General features: G+C 37.9%; 1 protein-coding gene across 1 annotated transcript in view; it reads right to left on the bottom strand.

Annotated features, from left to right (window-relative positions):
- Window positions 1-6,151: 6,151 nt before the first annotated feature.
- The window catches only part of LOC149202296 (uncharacterized), a 50,039-nt gene continuing 34,059 nt past the window's right edge, over window positions 6,152-22,131 (bottom strand). Inside the window, exons 2-3 of the mRNA XM_089401546.1 lie at window positions 7,435-7,496; window positions 6,152-6,364 (exon numbers count right to left, since the gene is read on the bottom strand). Of these exons, the coding sequence (XP_089257672.1) occupies window positions 6,152-6,364; window positions 7,435-7,496 (275 nt within the window). The remainder of the gene's footprint in view (window positions 6,365-7,434; window positions 7,497-22,131) is intronic.

Here is a 22,131-nt window from a genome sequence, read left to right on the forward strand (position 1 = left end):
TTTCCTTCCCAATTGTGCCATCAATGATGATTCTTAGTTGAAATTGCCAATTGTTATTCACATTCCTAGACACAGGTTCTACATCAGGCAGTCTTTGGATCCAGAGAAGTATTTTATTGACATGAGGTCGGCTTGGTTTTCAATCGCTACAGGCAAGCTTCAAAGCATTTCCTGTTAATGGGATGTGATGATTGGATCACATCCATTGCATGTCTCAACCATATCACCTCATAATGGATTAAATCACGATGTCTCTCAATCTACAAATAAAGTATCTTGGTGTTGGCTCTTAATAACTCCTATACATCTTTGTGCTCACTTCCTTATAGGAATGTACTACTTTGATTAGTCTCACCGCCATAAGGCTTGAAGTGAATGGAGAGTGGAATCTAGCTTTAGAGTTGTTTCTTACTCTATTGATGTGAAGGTACTAAGTAAGCCCCCTCCCATATAGTTTTTATTTTTCGTGATATAACTATTCAGAACCTGTAATATTACATTAGTGATGATCTTGCACGTAGGCTGTATATGTTGGACAATTGGCATTGTCTGGATGGCGAGTGGCCTAGTGAAGATGTCTGCAAGTGTGTCGGCATTAATGTCAACAATCATGTTGGGGAGATGTGATAAGCAATTGGAATTGCCTAATAGTTGGCAGGATTGTTCGCATTGATTTCAACCTAACTAGCATGGATACTTGTCATAGAAGTTGTTGCCAGTGATGGACAAGAATAAATCCCATGGTTTCTACAGTGCTCTATAAAGAATAATCACAGTAGTAGGATTATTGGAAAAGCCATAAAATGATGCAGACGTTGGCATTGATGGCCCAGGACAAATCCCATGGTTGTTGCAGTACTTTGTAGAGAATCATCACAGTAGCAGGCTTATTGGAAAATCCATAAAATGATGACTACAATGTTGGTCAGGATGGAATCCCATGGTAGCTGTAGGCTTCATGTAGAGAATCATTATAGTAGTAGTCTTACTTGAGAAGCCATAAAATGATGACTATGGTGGTTGGAAGTTTAGGATTCCAAGGAGAAGAAAGAGTTAAGGAGCAGAGAGTTGTAGAGATTTTTTTAGCCATCCTAAAGATATCGGGTGAGCTCAAGCACTACATGAAACCTTCTCCATTGGGAAATGCTATGAAAGAGGTTTCTAATAGTGTGTAGAAGTCTGAAAATGGCCTCGTGGATTAAAAGTTATGGTTTGCCAAAGTCAGAGTCTTGAAGTGCTAAGAAGGCCATATCAGAGCATCATACTAGGGTATATCGGAGGTCAGGATATCAAAACATGGATGTCGTCGAAACATAAAAGGTTAGAGCATATCAAATATCAGGATGTTAGAGCAAATAAACATATCAGATATCCGAACATTAGAGTGGGACATATCGAAGGATGTAGAATATCGGAAACCCAGAGCATAGGGCCATAGGAGCATCAGAAGGCTAATATTGGAGAATATCAAAACCGCAAAGGTCAGCACATTGGGACAGTGGCACATCACGATATTGGAATATCAGAGGTTTGGAACATTGGAGTATCACTTCTTTACTGAGGTACTTTAAGAAGTCTCGATGTCTAACAGTTCTGATAAACATTAAGAAGTGTCGATTATTGCCAAAGAAGATTAACAAAGGATTCCGTTGAAAAACCAAAGGTTGACAGACCCTCTTCTCTCTCCTATAGTGAGACACATGGCAACATGAGATTTAATCCGATAAGCTATAGTGGCACTGACATGAGCATGACGTGAAATTACAACGGGGCATGTGGTAGAGATATTCAACCAATTTAAGTAGTCTAGTGGGCCAAAACCAGGTGAGATGTGTCACCACTAAGGAGTCGACATGTGGAGTGATGACGTTATATCGGAGGTCAAAATTTGGGATGATGAAGATCTTATAACTTTGGAGTTTGGAAAAGTACCGATAAAGGGGGTTTCCGATATTTGGTTCTCACGTGGTCATGTAAATCCAAAAGAACCAAGGTGCAGAATGGAAGCAAAGGAAGATTGGCCCCCAACACATGTCTGAAGGCTTGGCTCCTATGTTCTAAACTGGTGGTCACGGGTAGTGGTCCTATAATGACAAATTGTATGAGGGCTAAGCAGAAGGAGCTAAGACATAATAAAAACTTCATAGAATTTATGATGCAAAGGGGGGTCTGATATGGCATTAAGCCTATGGTCACTGGCTTGATCATATGAGACAGTAAATGCTCAGGGAGCTAAGCACTAAGGGAATAAGGATAATGGAACTATGTAACATCGTAATATTTCTCATGTATGATTTATGATATTTTGTGGCTCTGATATGACAGTACAAAGGTATATGGAAGATGGATGAGTCGATAACAAGGAAAACAATCATGCAGAGGAGTTTGTCTCAGGATTAATGGCGACTGTCAAAGATCATTGGATCAAGGTAGCAAGGACCATGATTAGAATTTTTGGTCTCCCTTGAGGTGAGACAAGCCATCTCTGTGGGTTGATGCATGCCTTAGTGAGTTAAAGAGATGATAGGTCGGGAACCAAAGAACAAATGTAGATTGGCAGAGTTGGTTTATAGAGTCAGATGGATTTGCAGAAAGCATTGAGACAAGGTAACGACAATAACGGTATACAGAGAAACCATCCCAAAGTATAGCCAAGCTATATGAAAACATGAATAAGCATGGAGAGCTTTAATGATAGGAGATTTGTTCACAGAGAGGACTATTCCTGGTTGGAGTGTGCAGGTGGACTGAGAAATAACTCTTAGTATGGAGAAAATAATGAAGTGGTCATTCACATGTTTAATGTTATGGCAGAGACCAAATCAGATGCAACAATAGAATGGAAAATCCATCTCATGTTATGCTTAAGTCATGTGAATAAAAGACAGGAGTGACAACATCGATAAGTTGGCAGCAGAGGAACAAAACCCATGAGCTCATATGAGCAACATGGAGGAAAGAAACATAGTCACTAGAGAGCTAAGGGTAAAATATGTGTGTGTGTGCGTGTGTTGTTGTGTGAGGCTAAGTGATATTGTTCTACAGTGACAGGTAGAGAATGTGTATGCACAGCTAAGAGATCACGAGAGAAGTTGCGCTACTGCTTGAGAAGGTTCGAAGGTGCCGCTGGAGAGAAAGAAGGCCAAGAGATGAGTGTATGCTATTAAGAGAAAAAGGTCAAGAGATAAGTGCATGCTGATGAAGAGAAGAGAACATAGAGTTTCATGGATTTTCAGGAGTGACTATTGTTTAGAAGATCAACGCGTTGTTGTAGAGTGAGTAGAGAACATAGCTGAGATTAGGGAAAGTGACTACCATAGCGAGAGAACTTTCAGTTCCTATTTGAGTGTGGGTTGAAGCCTACATATAAGAAGTTGGTGTAATGCCCCACTTAAATCTTATCCTACAAATTTTGTTAATGTTTACAGTATATGAAAATATTGAGAAATATTGGTCTAATATAAAATTCATGATTTCCATTATTCAAATTCCCCACTTACCTTCTCAAATTGAATATTAGGTAGGATATGGTCTCCTTCCATTATTTCAAATAATATATGTATTCATCTCACATTCCCCAATGTACCCTCACGTTTACGAGGGAGAAGACATTGTCCTCTCCATATAATTACGTCTCACATTCCCCAATGTACTCTCACATTTACTTGGGAGAAGACATAGTCCTCTCCATTTAATTATCAATATATATATATATATATATATATATATATATATATATATATATATATATATATATTCATCTCACATTCCCAAATGTAGTTTTCATATTTACTTGGGAGAAGACAGGGTCCTTTCCCATTAAATTCCCAATTTTATATTCATGTCACATTTCCAAATGTACTCCCAGCTTTACATGGGAGAAGAGAAGTCAGCTGTAAGGATGGAGGAGAAGTTAATGACATTAATGAGAGGTGGTTGAGATGGAGAAGGGAAGGAGGGTATAAAAGGGGAAGGGGGAAGGGAGAATGGGGGATGTTGGTTCTTGCTTATGATTGTGGGGGTTGGTTGTGATTGTTTGGACTTGTTGTGTTTTTGGAGACCTTAGGAACCTATGGAGGTTTCTTGGGTTGTTAAGCGGAGGGAAGTATTGTTATATTGGTCTAGATCATTCATCTTGGACACACACACTACATCTAGTTGGACTTGGGCTCGGAGGGCTACGAAACCTGTGGAGGTTTCCTGGGCTAGGGATTATTTCCTAGTTGGCTGGGAGGTAAATCTAGTTGGGTCCGTCAAGAGGAGCATTAAGCAAGAGCAGCAGGACAAAGGTATCTCCATCAACCACCGGTACAGGTATTCCTCCATAGACTACTCTTGTAAATTTTATCAGAATGGAATATTCACCTTAGTTTATACTGATTAGAATGGAATGATAAAATTGTATTTGTTTAAAAGCCGTGTAAGTAAGTAAGTTATCGCCTCTGAACGCATTTAATTTCAGAAGAAAGTAGATCTGCTAGCAAACCCTAGGGTAGGTCTCTTACACATGGTATCAAAGCTTGGGTTCAAAATCTAGACCTTAAAGCCTACCCACTAGAGATTTTCAAATATAGTTCAATCTTTGAAGACCAAGACATTACTAACCTGTAAATTGCACTTTAAATTTTCCTTGCAATCCTGTATAAGCTTCCATCTAAGCTAAAATAACACTTTAGTTTCTATTGCAATAAGAAAATTTTCTTAGTTTGACTTGAGACTCAGAAACATCTAGACACCATCTTGTTATCCAAATTCCATTTTCCCCTCTTTAATCTGAGTTCCTTCTCTTTTCTTTTTCTGGTTACTTTCATTGGTAGGGTTTGGAATCCCGAACCTCGAGAAAGCCTTCAATGGCGTCCACTGCTTTAGCAGGTGCGGCTGCCTTCGTTATATCTCAGTCCGGCCTTAAATCATCTCGAACCAAGCTGAATCCTTGTTTGCAATTCCGAAATTCTACTAAAAACAGTGGACATTTTACTAAGAGAGCTGCCATGGGATTTGTACCGTTAAATCCCGTCAACAGACGGCGTTCGAGGTTCGTTGTGTACCAAAAGGTTGCAGAAATGGAGTCCAAAGTAAGACAATAGTTTTGAGTTTGTATCTTTGAAGTCTAATGACTGAATTTCGAATTTTGTTAAAATTGGGGTAGAATTATCTAGGTTCCCCGCTTTTCTTCTGGTAATTAAGCATTTGCCAAGCTCGCTTTCAAAAGACAGTGTTTAGAAGCTTTCAGTTCATGCTAGAGTTTTCTCTTCCTATAAACGCCACCAGTCCACTTATTTATCGGTTTTATGATGTTTTGAAGCTCATTCTATCAGTATGATTTTTCTACATTTCCGGTTATTGAACTGTAACCCAGTGCCATGCTTGAAATTCGTTGTATTACGTACAGGTGTCTTTAATGGTAATATTTTTTGGATTATTTATTTTGTTTCTTTGGTTTAGTGGACCTAAATATTGTTGACTCATTCGATTCCAGCATCTTGTAGCTACATTCTGTGGTCTAATATTTTTTTCATAACAAATTGAGATTTCCAGCAGACAACAAGGATATGCCAATGCCACATTTGGTGCATTCTTTTGTATCCACCCTCATTGAAAATATGTTTTCCAATAACATAATGTGTACAAGGTACACATTCCAAGAAAACATGGGTGACAATAAAGGTCACCACCTTAGGGTCAGAAAATGGCATTTTATACAAAATTCTCTGAAGCTGAAAAAAAAAATTAAAAATAAAAATAAAAATAAAAATAAAATAAAATAAAAAATAAAAATAAAAGTAAAAATATAAATAAAAATAATTACGGAATAGATACTAAAAGTAAATTCCCAGACATATCTGCTTACCACTAACCATTATCGATTCAGTGGCATTGGGCCCCCAAAACCAATAACAAGTGTTGTATCCATCACTTTTCTTATCTAAAATTTTTCTAGGATATAAATATAACAGACAAATGCCAGAGTGCAACATACTTTGCTACATCACAGGAAGTCCCCATGCGTGTCTTTCTCTTTTATTGTATCTAGCAGAGCATTTGGACAAGGCCTGAGCCATGATTACCAGGCTCGGATCACATAATTACTCGTTGAGGCAAAAGAAGTCTTCACAATAGTGGAATGTTTTGGTTTGCCCGAGGTATTTCCCTATTTTCCAGCTTCAACATCTTGTTCCTCAATAGCTAATCGGATCATTTCTAGATCATCTTCTACTGCATTTCTAAGTGAAGTCTCTTTCCATGAGTAATCAACACCAATTTCTTTTGCAAGCAATATTGCTCTCTTTTCTATTTTTGGATAGTCTGCATGGCGTAGAATCATCAAATGTGCACCTCCTAGAGCTTGCAGTTGCTCCTGTACCTGAAGAGCATGTTCCAGGAAAAATACATGTGGTCTCATGAAGCCTTTGTAAGGTTTCCACAGTAAAGATGTTCTTGCCTTCCCCACTAATGTAACAGGTATATTTGTTGAAAACCATGTCATGCCCCAGACCGCATCATATTTCCCTCTGCTATTTTAGAAGTCTGTTTATTATGATGAACATCTATATGTGAAGAATTGGTCATGACAGGCATAGAAACAATGTCTAAATTTTCTCTAATGTTCTCATCCACATCATTTTCTAAAGGGACTTTCTTGGCTACGTGTTGGGCATAACTAGATGGCTTTTCATAATAGCTTGTAAAGATATCTCCTCCACTTTTTTTTTTTCAAAAATAGAGCACACCTCAGGACACCCAGTGATGCATTTAGATACCGTGCCAGAATCTGATATAGAAATAATGTGAATAAAAATAAGTATAGACACAATAAATGTAACTATAGACACACAAAGGAATTTGAACTATATGCATAGAGATTGGAACTATAGGCATATAGTTATGCCACTTGACAGGTTAGATTTATATCAAAGTTAGATTTAAAACCTTTGTTCCATCACTTTTATAGAGCTTATGTGAACCATAAATTTAACGAGTCCAATACGTAAGGCAAGTCTCAGGGATACACTAGTCACAATGTTAAGCACGTCTATAATAACATTCCTTCGTATAGTTTAGATCTAACTTCTATTTTCTTTAATGTTTCAAACTCGGTCTTTCAGTAAATTTAAATGAATAAAATATAATATAATTATATCTTTGAACGTTGATATCATTCATCACAAATAAAATATGATCCCTTTTAAAACCCAAAATCCGTTGCTGAATTTTTTCTCCTCACTGTGGAAACTGTCAAGTTCTTGGACTCCTTTACAGAGGAAAATGTTACACTGGGAATGCCTTCATCAGTCCCAGAAATATCTTCAGTAGTCACTCCAAAATCAATTTTTCCATCATCAGACTGATTACTGGGTAATGCTTCATTCCCAGGAGTCTCTTTGACTGGAGTCTTATAGAGTGGAGTTAGAATTGACTGCTCTATCAAGTTACTGGATTCTGGTGAAAGTAATTCATGGCCAATGACATAGAGACCCTTTCTTGAAACTTGTACTCTGCTTCACAATATCACAAAAAGAATCATTATGTCCAGCATGTACAGAGGATACTTTATATGAAGAAAAATGAACCCTTAGTACAAATTCTTTGCGAGTCCCTTCCATATAAATTTTACTAGCTGAACCAGGTGAAGAGAGGTGAGAGTTTTATTTTAGAATACCACTCTTTGAATGATAGTTCTCGGCCAAAGGCATAATTTCAGCAATGTCAACATCATCTAATGCAACATCTTTTTCTTCATGAGCAAGATGGCATTTACTATTTTTGATAATATCATCTAGTTCATTAGAATCTAAAACATCATTGTAAGTGGCCACCAGAAGATCCAGTGTCGATAGAACTTTTACTGAAGGGATAGGGACTGACAATGCATTAGCCACAAATCTATTCATCAATTTTGTTGAACTCTAAGAAGCCTCATTTTGATTGTCAGTATTGGAGAAATCATTAAGGTATTTGTGGAGCAATTCTTTGTTCAACGTCGCAATCCATCTATTATTATGAGCTGCATGAGAACTTGTGCTTCTATGAGATAAACTAGCAGATGAAGAAAATTGAGAGCTTGAATGATTCTGGAAATCATACTCTCCTTTGCCATTTGATAACATTTTCAAAACAAGAAATTGCGCCATTACCTCCAGCCATAGGTTCCAATTAAGTTAGGTATTCCCTCTAGCGTTTGATCGAGCTTCAAAAACTATTTGAGTTGTAGGAGCCTTGTAAAGAAACTCCATTGGAAGAGGTTTTGAGCTTTTAGCCCATGGTCGTGCATCAAGGGAATTTTAGTAATGCCAAATTTATTAATGCTTTAGATAATTGAGTTTCATAGCATTTGAAATCAATTAGCATTTTTCTATATTTTGGCACAATGATGATAAATGAGTATTTTATACCTATACGTTTTATCTGGCACATGACCAATTTAGTAAGGGCTTAAAAGTGTTTAGAAGAGGCTATAAATATTTATTTCTGGTGATTTTTTATTTCAGTGTTTTAATTTTGTCACCTCTTTTTGTAAACTGAGCCAGAAGAAAAAATAAATAAAAAATCAAGAAATCAAAATAATGTTTTCTTTTTTATTAATATTAATTATTTACTAGGCGTTAAGATAGGAAGTAATGTTCCTTTGATATTAATGTTAATCATGTTTTAAGTGTTAAAATAGAAAAAAAAAATTGAGCTATTAAATATAAGGATTTTCATGAAGCCATTATGTAGAACTGAACCTTACATCATATAAAAATTGGAACCACAATGTCATGCACATGTTTTTTGTTTGTTTGTTTGTTCATATTAGCCTATATCAACTCAATTAAGATAAAATGAAAATGAAACATAGAAAAAATTTATGTACAAGGCATGTATATCAAATATTAGATAAATATTATGGAAAACTTAGATCATAACATCCACAACTTCACACAACAAGGTTATACATGGAAACAAGTCACATTGCAGTATAAATGGTTCATTGTTCTTATCAAAAGATTTGGCTCAAAAATAGTGAGTCATAAGTGAGCTACAGTGATCACTTACATAGTGGCATAACTTGAATTGATCTATTTCTTAGGGTTCTCTATGGACTATCTAGAGTGTGGAAGAAAATGCTAGGAATAGTGCTAATAAGTCTTAGATATCGTGCAGATTTTGAACAAATCAAAATGGTGAGGACACGAAGGAACCAAGGGCCTGGAGAGTCTTCACAAGGACCTCCTTCAAATAACCCATTACCTTCACCAGAAGTGAATCTCATCCTGCATTCCCTGGAAGTAATTAATGAAACCTTAAGAGGGCGCCAAACAAATGAAATCGAAGGGGAACACCCTTCATCAGGGTTAGGGAACCCCGAGGGATCTAGAGACTATGATAGAAGACCTCCGGTTGAGGACATTACCATGGAGCTCTAGAAGATTAAGCTCCCAAAATGTGCAGGAGGTCGTGCCAGTGAGCGTGTAGAAGCCTGGTTAGAGGGGATGGGAAGGTGTTTTACACTGAGGGATTACAATTCCAATTCCAAAGCCAAAATAGCAATATTCCAATTCAAAGATAGTGCTTTGAATTGGTGGGGTAACTTGGAGCGTTAACTACACCTCACTCCAGACATAGTTACTTGGGTTTGAGGAGAGGTTCAGGAAGAAGTACCTACTAGCGTATTACGAAGAACACCAGGTAGGAGCCTTCCATGCCCTAATACAGGGAGGTCGTACTATAGAAGAATATGAAATTCAATTTATGGAATTGGTCAAGTATGTCTCCTACATGGATACTAACCAGTGCCAAGCGGATCATTTTATGTATGGATTGAGACATAAGATTAGGGCAATGGTGCAGATGTCGAAACCATCCTAAGTTGCAGAAGCTATATAATAGGCTCGTTATGTTGAAGAACACCTAGACTTAAAGGGTGAAGGCAGAGCCATATTTCCATGTCAAACAAGGTTTATGGGGGAAGGCCCCTCGTACCTTCCCAAGGGGAGGAAGTCGGAGGCCACCACCATATGGAAATAGGGTTATACCTAAAACAGCAACAAAAGGGATTTCAATGGTTTCTAGTGTAGCATCACCCACAGCTTCAAGGGCGCATACAAACAAAAGTCTTGTGCGAGGTGCAGCAAGTGGGGGCAGGGGTTCAAGGGGAAGAAAATCTTTCTAAAGAACTCCACAACATTCGGTTCAAGGTCCACCATGCGTCACTTGTTGGAGATGCGGACGACCTCATTACCAATGGGATTTCCCTGAGTTTCAAACTGGTAACAATAGAAGAGAGTGAAAAGAACCAATGGGAAGAGAAGGTAGCCACCACTGAATCTATGCAACAGTTGACAATCAACAAGTTAAACACCAATCTGCCATGGTAGAAACCTCAGGTATAATAAACAAAGTAAAAGTTAAAATTTTGTTTGACTCTGGTGCTATAAATAGCTTCATTTCACCAGTTTCATTAGAAAAATGTGGGTTGGTAGTTTATGAGCACGATGACTTTAAACAAGTTGAGATGGCTTCTAGAATAAAACAAGCAGTAGGGCCTAGTGTTGACCAACGTTGGGTAAACCTCGGGGTGTGTATGACTAAGTTGAAAGCATACGTCACAACGTTGGGGACGTATGATGTAATTATTGGAATGGACTGGCTAGAAGCTTATCGAGCTTTGGTAGACTGTTTCAAGAAGAAGGTGATCTGTTTAGATGATGAGGGTAGGCTAATTGAGATTTGTGCAATCAAGAGGGGAGTATCCGTATGATTCATATCCATGATGAAGGCAAAACGTTGTCTCAGACAAGGTTGCAAACTATATTTGGTTAAGGCTGTAAGTGACCAGAAATGACCTTCCTTGGATCAACATCCAGTTTTGGTAGAGTTCAAGGATGTTTTTCCAGAGGAATTGCCTGGATTACCTCCTATAAGAGAGATTGATTTCACCATTGATTTGAAACCAGGTTCAAAACCAATATCTAAGACATCCTATAGGATGATAACTCTAGAGCTCTGTGAGTTACAGATGCAGTTAAAGGAGCTCTTAGACTGGGGATTGATCAAACTAGTATTTCCCCTTGGGGTGCACCAGTAATTGTTGTCAAGAAGAAGGATGGTTCCTTGCAGCTATGCATAGATTATAGAGACTTAAACAGAGCCACGATAAAGAATAGGTACCAAAAACCTTGAATAGATGACTTATTTGATCAAATGAAGGGGGCAGTGGTCTTCTCAAAAATCGATCTACGATCTGGGTACCACCAATTGAGGATAAAGGAGGAGGACATCTCAAAAACTGTATTTCGAACTCGGTTTGGGCACTATGAGTTCGTAGTTGTTCCATTCAGTTTAACCAATGCACCAACATTATAAATGAGCCTCATGAATGGTGTATTCAGGAAGTATTTCGACCAATTCGTGAAAGTCTTCCTTGATGACATTCTCATATATTCCAAGAATGAAAAGGAGCATGAAAATCACCTAAGGGTAGTATTGACTTATTTAAGGGAAAATCAATTGTATGGGAAATTGTCAAAGTGTTCCTTCTCTTAGAAGAAAGTCCATTACCTTGGGCACATCATTTCAGGAGAAGGGATTTCAGTTGACTCGAAAAAGGTGAAGGCCATAATGGATTGGCCAGTACCAAAAATGCCCATGAGGTATATAGTTTTATGGGGCTAGCTAGGTATTATCGTCGGTTTGTGGAAGGGTTTTCAACGATTGCAAAACCCATCACCACATTACAGTGAAAGGGGGTTAGGTATGAATGGAAAAATGAATGTGACATTGCATTTAAAGAGCTAAAGAGGTTACTAACTAGTGATCTGATCCTTCAAGTACCAAACATGAGAAATGACTTCACTGTCTGCACCGATGTTTCGGCACAAGGATTGGGTGCAGTATTGATGCAAGAAGGCGGGGTAATAGCTTATGCTTCTAGAAAATTGAAGAAGCATGAAGAGTTATATGCTACCCACAACTTAGAATTGGTAGCAGTAATGTCAGCCTTGAATCCATGGAGACACTACCTCCTTGGGAGAAGATTTGAGTTAAGAACGGATCATCAAAGCCTGAAGCATCTCTTTACTCAAATGAATTTGAATGCCAGACAAAGGTGATGGAGCCAATTCATGAGTGAGTATGATTTTGAAATCTCATACATCAAGGGAAAGGAGAACGTAGTGGCAGATGCACTGAGGAGGAGGCCACGAACCTTCTCCCTAGTAGCTTTAAAGGTAAATTTAAGGGAGCGGATATTGGAGAAACTCTTTGAAGATAGTTGGTATCTAAAATTCATCTCAGCCATCTAGAATGGGAAACAGATAGAACCAAAGTTTGAAGGATATGTCCTTGAACCAGATGGGCTATTGAGATTCCAAGGAAGAATGTACATACCTAACGAAGGGGGTATAAGAGAAACCATCCTTGGAGAGTCTCATAGAGCACTCTATTGTGCACATCCTGGGGTAAAGAAGATGTACGCAAACACAAGGAAACTCTTATTTTGGCTAGGCATGAAGCATGACATAGTCCAATTTTTCGCCAAATGTCTTGAAAGTCAGCGAGTGAAGATTGATCATCACCATCCAGCAGGACTCCTACAACCTCATTATCCCTACATCTAAATGGGAAGTAATTTCCATGGATTTTGTGGTGGGTTTTCCACTCACTTCCTAGAGGCACAATGCTATATTAATTATAGTTGATAAATTGACCAAAAGTGCCCATTTCATCCCAGTAAGGGACACTTACGATGTTACAGATGTGGCGCGAGAGTTTGTCAATGAAGTTATCTGACTGCATGGATTGCCCACAAAGATCATTTCTAATAGAGACTCTTGATTTACATCTAGGTTTTGGACAAGTTTGCAGTCAGCTCTAGGAACTTAGTTAAACCTGAGCACTGCATATCATCTAGAAACATATGGGCAGACTGAAAGAGTAAATTAATTTCTGGAGGACATGCTTAAGATGTACGTCATGGATAATCAGACTTAGTGGAAAAGGTTCTTACCATTGGTAGAGTTTTCCTGTAATAACAGTTATGACAATTCGATTGGGATGCCTCCTTACCAAGATCTATATGGAAAGCCTTGTAGGATGTTGTTGAGTTGGGAAAAGTTGGAGGACCGAGTGATAGTTGGCCCGGAATTAGTTCAAGAAATGGAGGAACAGGTAAAGCAGGTTTGACAAAGGTTAAAGGAAGCACAGGATAGATAGAAGTGTTATGATCATTCACATAGGATTTATCGCAGTTATGAAGTAGGGGACCAAGTTTTTATTCGTATCTGGCCCAACAAAAGCACCATCTGGTTTGGGAAGGGGACGAAATTGTCACCTTGGTTCGTAGGACCTTTTAGGATTAAAGAGAATATTGGACCAGTTGCCTATCGTCTTGTACTGCCGCCCCATTTGCATAAAACTCATGATGTTTTTCATGTATCTGTTTTACGACATTATGTTTCTGATGAATCTCACAAACTGGATTAGCGGGACTTGTAGGTCTCAGACATGGGAACTGTAATGGTAGAACCATTACGCATATTGGACCATAGGGTTTGACAGCTCAGATGTTGCACGGTGGACCAAGTTGAGGTCTAGTGGGACAAGTATAGCCCAGGATCTACTACTTGGGAGGATGCAAAGACTATGCATCATGAGCACCCCTAACTTTTTGAGCATCTGTGATGCCTATTTTGACTTAGATAGCTACCTATGTTAAGGTTCTATTTTGTAGTTCCATGCTATTTATTTATGAACATTATGTAATATTGATGCATTTGGTTTGACACATAAAACTACTTGTATGAATCAATTGATAGATTTGATATTGATGATAGAAATGGTTGATGTATGGACTACATGTATGACTCACTTAGTGATGGATTATCTAGTGCGTAACTTATCAGAATTATTTTGGTTCATATATAGCTCAAGTGGATATGATTTATTTAAATGAATGACTTAGTGAAAATTCCTAGATTGACACATGGATACTAGACTTAATAATGTGATGATTATATGTTTTGTTGTTATATAAATGCATCAATAAGAGCTAATTCATAGAGGGAAAATAACTATATGATATCCAAGAGGGAAGGACGAGACATCTCATGAGGAAGGTATAATTTACATTATTTTACTACATTTGGTATCTACTTAATATGTGCTCTTATGACACGAGTAAAATGCAAATGACAGGTGGCAAGACGACCTGATTGGATTATTCGATGACAAGTCCAACCAGCTCTGTAGTGTGGTCCGTATTAGGGTATTGACCCTAGTTCTGTAGGAGGGGTGGATGCATTTCCCATCATGTATCCTCTGAAACCTAGAATCATGGGAGGGCAGTGGTGGACACGCTCCCCTAGACGTGTGATGACGATTGCCAGTTGCCTGCTGGGGAAGTTAGGTCTATATATTCGAGGCTTCCACCATGTTAGGTTTATCAGTGGTTAGTATGGTCATTGCCATTGATAAAGCAGTAGAGGATAGATAGGGTGGGAACGGAAGTAGGTCAAGATGGACATGAGGATATAAATCAGTTGAAGAATCTTGATGGGAAGTAATGTCACTGTCTAACTTATCAAATTTTATTGCTATAACTCTCTCTGATTTGCTATGCTTTCAAACTCCTTGTATCTTTTCATTCTAACTTTGGGACAAAGTTTTCTGTAAGAGGGGTGTATGTAATGCCCCACTTAAATCTTATGCTACAAATTTTGTTTACATTATCTGAAAATATTGAGAAATATTGGTCTAAGATAAAATTCATGATTTCCATTATTCAAATTCCCCACTTACCTTCTGAAATTCAATATTAGGTAGGATATGGTCTCCTTCCATTATTTCAAATAATATATGTATTCATCTCACATTCCCTAATGTACGCTCACATTTATTAGGGACATGGTCCTCTCCATGTAATTACATCTCACATTCCCCAATGTACCCTCACATTTACTTGGGAGAAGACATAGTCTTCTCCATTTAATTATCAATATATATATATATATATATATATATATATATTCATCTCACATTTCCAAATGTACTTTTCAGATTTACTTGGGAGAAGACATGGTCCTTTCCCATTAAATTCCCAATTTTATATTCATGTCACATTCCCAAATGTACTCCCATCTTTACTTGGGAGAAGAGAAGTCAACTGTAAGGATGGAGGAGAAGTTAATGACATTAATGAGAGGTGGTTGAGATGGAGAAGGGAAGGAGGGTATAAAAAGGGAAGGGGGAAGGGAGAAACAGGGATGTTGGGTCTTGCTTATGATTTTGGGGGTTGGTTGTGATTTTTTGGACTTGTTGTGTTTTTGGAGACCTTAGGAACCTGTGCAGGATTCTTGGGTTGTTGACAGGATGGAAGTATTGTTATCTTCATCTAGATCATTCACCTTGGACACACACACTACTTCTGGTTGGACTTGGGCTCGGAGGGCTAGGGAACCTATGGAGGTTTCCTAGGCTAGGAATTATTTCCTAGTTGGCTAGGAGGTAAATCTAGTTGGGTCCGTTAAGGGGAGTGTTCAGTAGGAGTAGTAGGATAAAGGTATCTCTATTACACACCGATACAGGTATTCCTCCATAGACTACTCTTGTAAATTTTATCAAAATGAAATATTCAACTTAGTTTATATTGATTAGAATGGAATGATAAAATTGTATTTGTTTGAAAGCCATGTAAGTAAGTAAGTTATTGCCTCTAAATGCATTTAATTTCAGAAGAAAGTAGATCTACTAGAAGACCCTAGGGTAGGTCTCTCACAGTTGGTTCTCCCATCTCTAGTGGGTGCTTGAGAAGGTTTGGAGGTTGGTGCTTCCTGCAAGTTGGTGCTTGCAACAAATCCATAAAGTTGGTGTTTCACAGGGTGCTTCCGGTAAGATGGAAAGATGTCTACAAAAGGAGGGAGTTGGTGCTTCCTGCTAGTGGGTGCTAGAAAATAATCAAAGGGATTTGATGCTTCCTGTGAGTGGTGGCTCAAGAAACAGATTGATGTAGTAGAGTAGGTGCTATTATTTTACATCAATATCAACAACAAGATTTGGTGGTTTTTTCCCAAAAGGGTTTCCATGTAAAACCTTATGTCTCATGTGTATGATGCTCATGTTGTGTGCTTGTATGTTGATTTCATATTGCTACCATATTATATGTTGTTTTTGAATATGTGGATGGTTTCCATGTTTGAATAAGAAAAGTTAATTGGCATAAAGAGTTAAAAATTAGCCTTAATATTGATTCACCCCCCTCTCAGTATTAACATTGTTTCCAACAAATAGTATAAGAGCCAAGGTTGCTTCAGGAATATATTAATCCCTAGAAGGTAGATCAAAAGGAAACAATGGCTAATCGACTTTCACTAACAACAGAAGGAGTTCCATTTTAAAATTGACTAGACTATGATCTCTGGAAGGTTAGAATGGTAGCCTATTTGATGGCCATAGATGTCGATATATGGCTCTGTGTATTGAATGGAGAAAAGAGTGAGTAGAATGAAGAAGCATAAAATATTATCATGAAAGGGCTATCTAAGGCAGATGTTGATAAAGTGTGGGATTGTGAGTCAACAAAGGAACTGTTGGACATATTTCAATATATGCATGAACTATATAACCATGTGGTTTAAGAGAAGGACAAAGAACCTTGTTGCTCTGGAAATGAATCACAATACATAGAAGTTGCATCTCATCACAGTAGGTTTGGTGATGAAGAAGTCTTGGAAGGGAGATCATGCTACTCAAAAGGTAAGCTATTGTTGAGTAATAAGTACACAGAGATAGGTCCTTCATTATCTAGATGTAAATGTGTATCACTTGAAGATGGATATAGTTATGCATCTAATTATTGTAATGAAGATAGATCCACTTTAGTAACAATAGAAAATGAGGAATCATCAGAGGAAGAAGAGATATTCCCAGTTTTCTCATCCATAGGATAAAATGAGAATACCCCAGGTAGTGATGATGAAGAGATAACCCTTATACCTGTGGAAGACTCCATCGACATAGAGATGGATTTAGATCTCTCTAGTATCTCAGATTTCACCTCTGATAGTGAAGAAAAGGATATATATGAAAGGATCACTTTTAGAAATAGGTTGATCCTGGGTCTATAGGAGATTAAGGATCCATCAGAGGAAAATATCAAGAAAGAGGAGAGACTGAAAATATATGAGATTGAGAATTAGAAGTTGAGAAAAACAATGGTTGAACTAAATTATCAATAAGAAGAGGCTAGCATATTGGATAGGATGTTGACCAATCAGTTGAGTGAAAAAAAATCTCACTATGAGAGATTACAAAATTAAGTAGTCTCCACATGACTTAGAAAACTTAAATAAAGAGTTGTATCATTATTCATATCTTGAGGAGAGAAAGAAAGTCTTGGATGAGATGCTTGGCAAGAAAATATCCCCTTTCATAAAGTTTGGTTTGAGTTTATAGGAAAAACCTAGCTCGAAAAACCAAAGGCTAAAGGGTCAACTTCTCAGGTAAAGAGAGCTCGAGGTTCCAACAAAAATAAAGGAAAAGAGATTGTTGGATAGAAGCAGCACAAAGGAAGGTAGCAACAATAAGAGAAGGAAGGGCAACAACAGAAGGCTAAGAAGAAAGAGTGCAAGGTAGTAATACAAGTTGTCACAGAAGGCATAAGAAGAGTCAACATAGGACCCTTCCTTCTCAAGGACAGAGCCTTCAAAGAAAATGTCTGTCAACAAAATCCTTTTACGGGCATTGCTTTTCTTGCAATAATTTTGGACATAAAGCCATAGACTCTAGATGGCATGCAAGAAAACAAGATGCGTTGGGTAGCAACAACCCAAGAATGCATAAAGTTATTAGGAGAAGGAATGCTAGCCGTGATAGGAGTTTTGGAACTAATTTTGTCAATAAGAGTAATTCCTTTGTCCCATTCTTAAGCCATGTTGAATGCTACAACTATGGAAATCTTAGGCATAAGAGAACTAGTTGTAGAAATGAGAATAAATGGCATGTTCCTCAGCATATGCATGCCCAAGTAGCAGTTGAAGATTTGAAGACGAAAAAGAAGAAAAGAGAAAATGAATGCAAGTTTGTCTTAAATTCTTAGTATCAAAAGAGCAAGCTGAAAAGAGGAGGAATAAATCATAGGAATGATCCTCTTACCCGTGTGGTGGACCCCTATGTAAGGCATAAAAAAAGTAAGATGATTTCGATGAAGAAAGAGGAAGTGAAAGAGAAGTTTCCTCTAGTCTTGTGTAGTCAAGAGAAGGCCCAAACATAGGTAAATAAGAAGAAATATGGTAATGCTTTAGTCAAGATTCTAACATTGAAGGTTTGGAAGAAGAAGGAGGATGATCTGCTAAGGGGGAGTAGATCCACTATTTCTCCTGAGTAAAGGAAGAGAAGGGCCTTAAGGGAGGCCGAACAAGTCAGATGCAAGAATACAAAAGGAATGAACAAAAGGTTTCATCTGATTAATGAAGGTATTGCGGTTATTTCTTGTTGATTACAAGAATAAATTAGTTTATTTTGAATATATCAACATTGAAAACAAGGAGGGCAGGTAGCATGAGGAGTACACAAAAATATCTTACGTTGTGGGAAGAAGAAGATGAGATGCAACAGAAGTGTGGAATGATAGAAATATCATAGTCAAGTTAGGTCCATAGTATCAATCCCCACACAGAGGAAGAAAGTAGTTGCAAGAGGTCAAATAGCATCAGCTTTGGGGGAGCTGCTTTGATAAGAGGTCATAGGCAACAATTTTCAAGCTCAGAAAGGAAGATTGATGAGAAAATGGAAGGTGGAGAAACATTTTGTGCATTTTGGAATTTCTTTTTTAGAAAGAAGTATTGGAGTTTTCCTCGTAGTGTATCCAATTTGTATCATTTCTTTTGGTGTAATTTCTATTAGTTGAGCAGCAGAACCTATTATATAAGTATGATCTCAAGGGGAGAAGTGGAGATTCTCAAACGAAGTGAGAATAGTCTTGGAAGTAGTAATAGTAATGAAGTGTGAGATAGAATGCATCATCATTAATTGGTATTAGCAATAGAAACAATACCATGAGCAGTTTAATTGGTATCAATTTCTTTTAATTTGTACAAAAAATGCATCAGTGGAGAGAGTACTCAGATAGAATCCATAAGGTGTACAAGTCTCAAGGCATTCAAATCAGAGAAAATATAAGTTCATGGGGACTTCCTAGTTTATGGAGCATTAACAACGATGAGTACTTCAAGAGATGTCTAAAAAACAAAATGCAAAACTAGACTTTAGTCTTCACATCTAATGATTGCATGGGTAGAAAAAGGAAACACTAGAGCCCCTTTCCATTGATGTCAAAGGGGGAGAGAATTTGTAAAGAATATTTGATGGCCTATGCAGAAGAGTGAAATCCATTGGTGGCTCATGCAAGAAAATCTGTGCAAGCAGTATGAGGTTTTGCCATTAAAGTGAAGATAAGGATGAAGTGTTTCCATAAATGCCAAAGGGGGATATTGTTTCATAGTTGGAATCATATGGATGGACATTGGCCTGGTGAAGATATCTAAAAGTGTGTTGGCATTGATGTCAACATGCATGCTGGGGAGACGTGTTAAGCAGTTGGCCTTGCCTAACTATTGACAAGAGTGTTGGCATTAATGTCAACAAGACTAGCATGGAAACTTGTCGTAACATATGTTGTTAGTGATGGCCGAGGAAAAATCCCATGGTTGCTACAGTGCTTTGTAGAGAATCATCGTCATAGTAGGCTTATTAGAAAAGCCATAAAAGGATGGATATGTTGATAGTGATGGCCGAGGAAAAATCCCATGGTTGTTGTAGCACTCTGTAGAGAATCATAATAGTAGCAAGCTTATTGGAAAAGCCATAAAATGATGACTATTGTATTGGTCGTGATGGAATCCCATGGTAGTTTCAGGCTTCTGTTGTGGTCACCAACACCCCCCCTCTTTGTTTGGTATTAGCAATAACACCAAACAAATGGGGACCCTTAACAAAAAATCCAAAAAAAAATTTATGAAAAGTTTTTGTATTTTAACTCCCTAAAGTTGTATCGCATCGCGAGAAGAGAGTCAAGCGTTTTCCTATGCGCATAATAAGCTGCGAAGAAGCGACTTGAAATTTATCGAATCGCATATATTGTGAAGCGCTCTTAAATGGAAAATTAAGGAATCGCCGATGACCGATATGCAACGTCGCATATCGCAACATTGCATAAGCGGCACACAATGATTGGATGACTAAATGCGATTTGCGATTTGCGATGTTGCGATATGCGATCTTGCAATCTGCGATGAATGCAACCATCAATTCCTGCGATGACACATCTTGACATCGCAATCCTCGATACTGCGATACGAGTCACAGAAATCGCTCATCGTCCTCGACATACTGTTCAAGGAAAGCTGTCTGTAGACCAAAATTGGGCGTGCGCCTTAAAAGAAATTAATGATTGTACACCAAAGTATCCAAGAAGGATTGTGTTGTGTTTTTCGAAGAGTCAGTTCGTTATGAGTGTCATGATTATGCATTCATTAGAGTTTAAAGCTTTCATGTCAATCTTTTCGTCATTACTCTTTTCCTTTGCGTAAACTGTAAGACAGCAACTAATATAAATCAATGTGCAGGAAACATCTAAGGAAAAGGGGAAAGCGTCAATACTTGGAGAACAGAGAAGAGATGCCTTCACAAACGGATGCCACATACAGCAGGCCTGCGGATTTCAGAGTATCACTCAACAGATACTGATGGAAATAGACTATCCAAGACTCAGAGTCAAAGGTGCACAAAAGCAGCATGTTTACAAAAGATCCTGAAGCTTAGACTGGGTAAAGCAAAAAGAAAAACGCTAAAGAGGGAATACGCTCCAGAAAAGCCTGGAACAAAGAACAAAAGCAGTTTTCAATACAGAAAATTGTTCAGAGAGCAAAGTCCCTAACTTATTCAGTCATTCGCACAGCCGGAAACCGAAATAGCAACAGCACAATCAGTTTGAAATAAATTTGGGTTATACCAAGTATACACACAGTGAATACACCAAGCGAGAGGAAGATTTTCGAAAATATCTTCTAGTTTGTCAGAAAGCGGTGCCAGCTCTTGTTATTTCTATTTTCATAGCTCAAACGAAAGGAGAACACAACCAGCCAACTCTTCCCAGGCGAATGTTGCATCACTTACAGCACTAAGGAGCAAATACAGAAATGGTTAGAAATTAGATTTAATTTTAGAAATAAATTTGCTTTAGTAGAAGGGCGGTCATTTGAAATCGTGTCCTAAATTTATGTAATTAAGATTAATTAGTTAGCAGTATTTAAACCCTTCTCAAGCATTTGGAGAAGGGTCCGGAAATTTGTCAAAAAACTTGTCCTCAGAACATGCACTTTTGCACCCTCGGAGGGGGTTTTTGATGAATGGATGGATCGAGATTTATCAATGTTTGCATTTAATGTCTGCTACTGATGTTGCACTTTTGTACTCTTAGTAGATGTTAGAACAAGTAGAGATAAATCGTTATTGCTTGAAGCTTATGAGTGGAACCAGTCATAAATGGTACTTTTATCTCTTGACCAATTTCTTCTTATATTCTTAAAGTGATATGCAGTTTTCAGTTGTTTATATGTTAATGCATGAATGTGTGGGTTACCATTTGGCACTTCTGTACGGTGGAGTCATTTATTTGTGCTTGACATATGAATAACTTATTATGCGATATGTTGTTCACAACTTTTTTGCTTAAGTTTTTATGCAGAGTAGTTTATCTTAATTGATTTCTATTCTTATGATAGCTAAATGATCTTTATTACCAGTTATTGTTCGAAATCTCTTTAGATCGCATAATAGAAGAAATACACCCCGGGTTAGCGTAGATTAGATGTGTTGCTTCTTATTAGATTACAGTAGCATAGAGTTAGTTTAGAAGTTTGAATTAAATTAGCTTAAAATACTCCTAGATCAACATCATCCAACTCTACACACACACACACCCCTTAGATTGGGAAACTGGTCCCATTATCCCCAGTCGGACCCGCTATACCAAACGGATAAGGAGCTGCCAACCAAGGTCCGGACCGGGTGGGTATCCCCCTTCTTGTCGACCCGATTTTCGGGGCTTCAACATATTTGGCGCTAGAAGGAGGGCACGAACTATGAATGGCACCT

The sequence above is a fragment of the Pinus tabuliformis genome, chromosome 2_1 (assembly GCF_031772625.1).
Source record: "Pinus tabuliformis cultivar Carrire ecotype Pingquan chromosome 2_1, CPIR1, whole genome shotgun sequence".
NCBI classification, from domain to species: Eukaryota; Viridiplantae; Streptophyta; class Pinopsida; order Pinales; family Pinaceae; genus Pinus; species Pinus tabuliformis.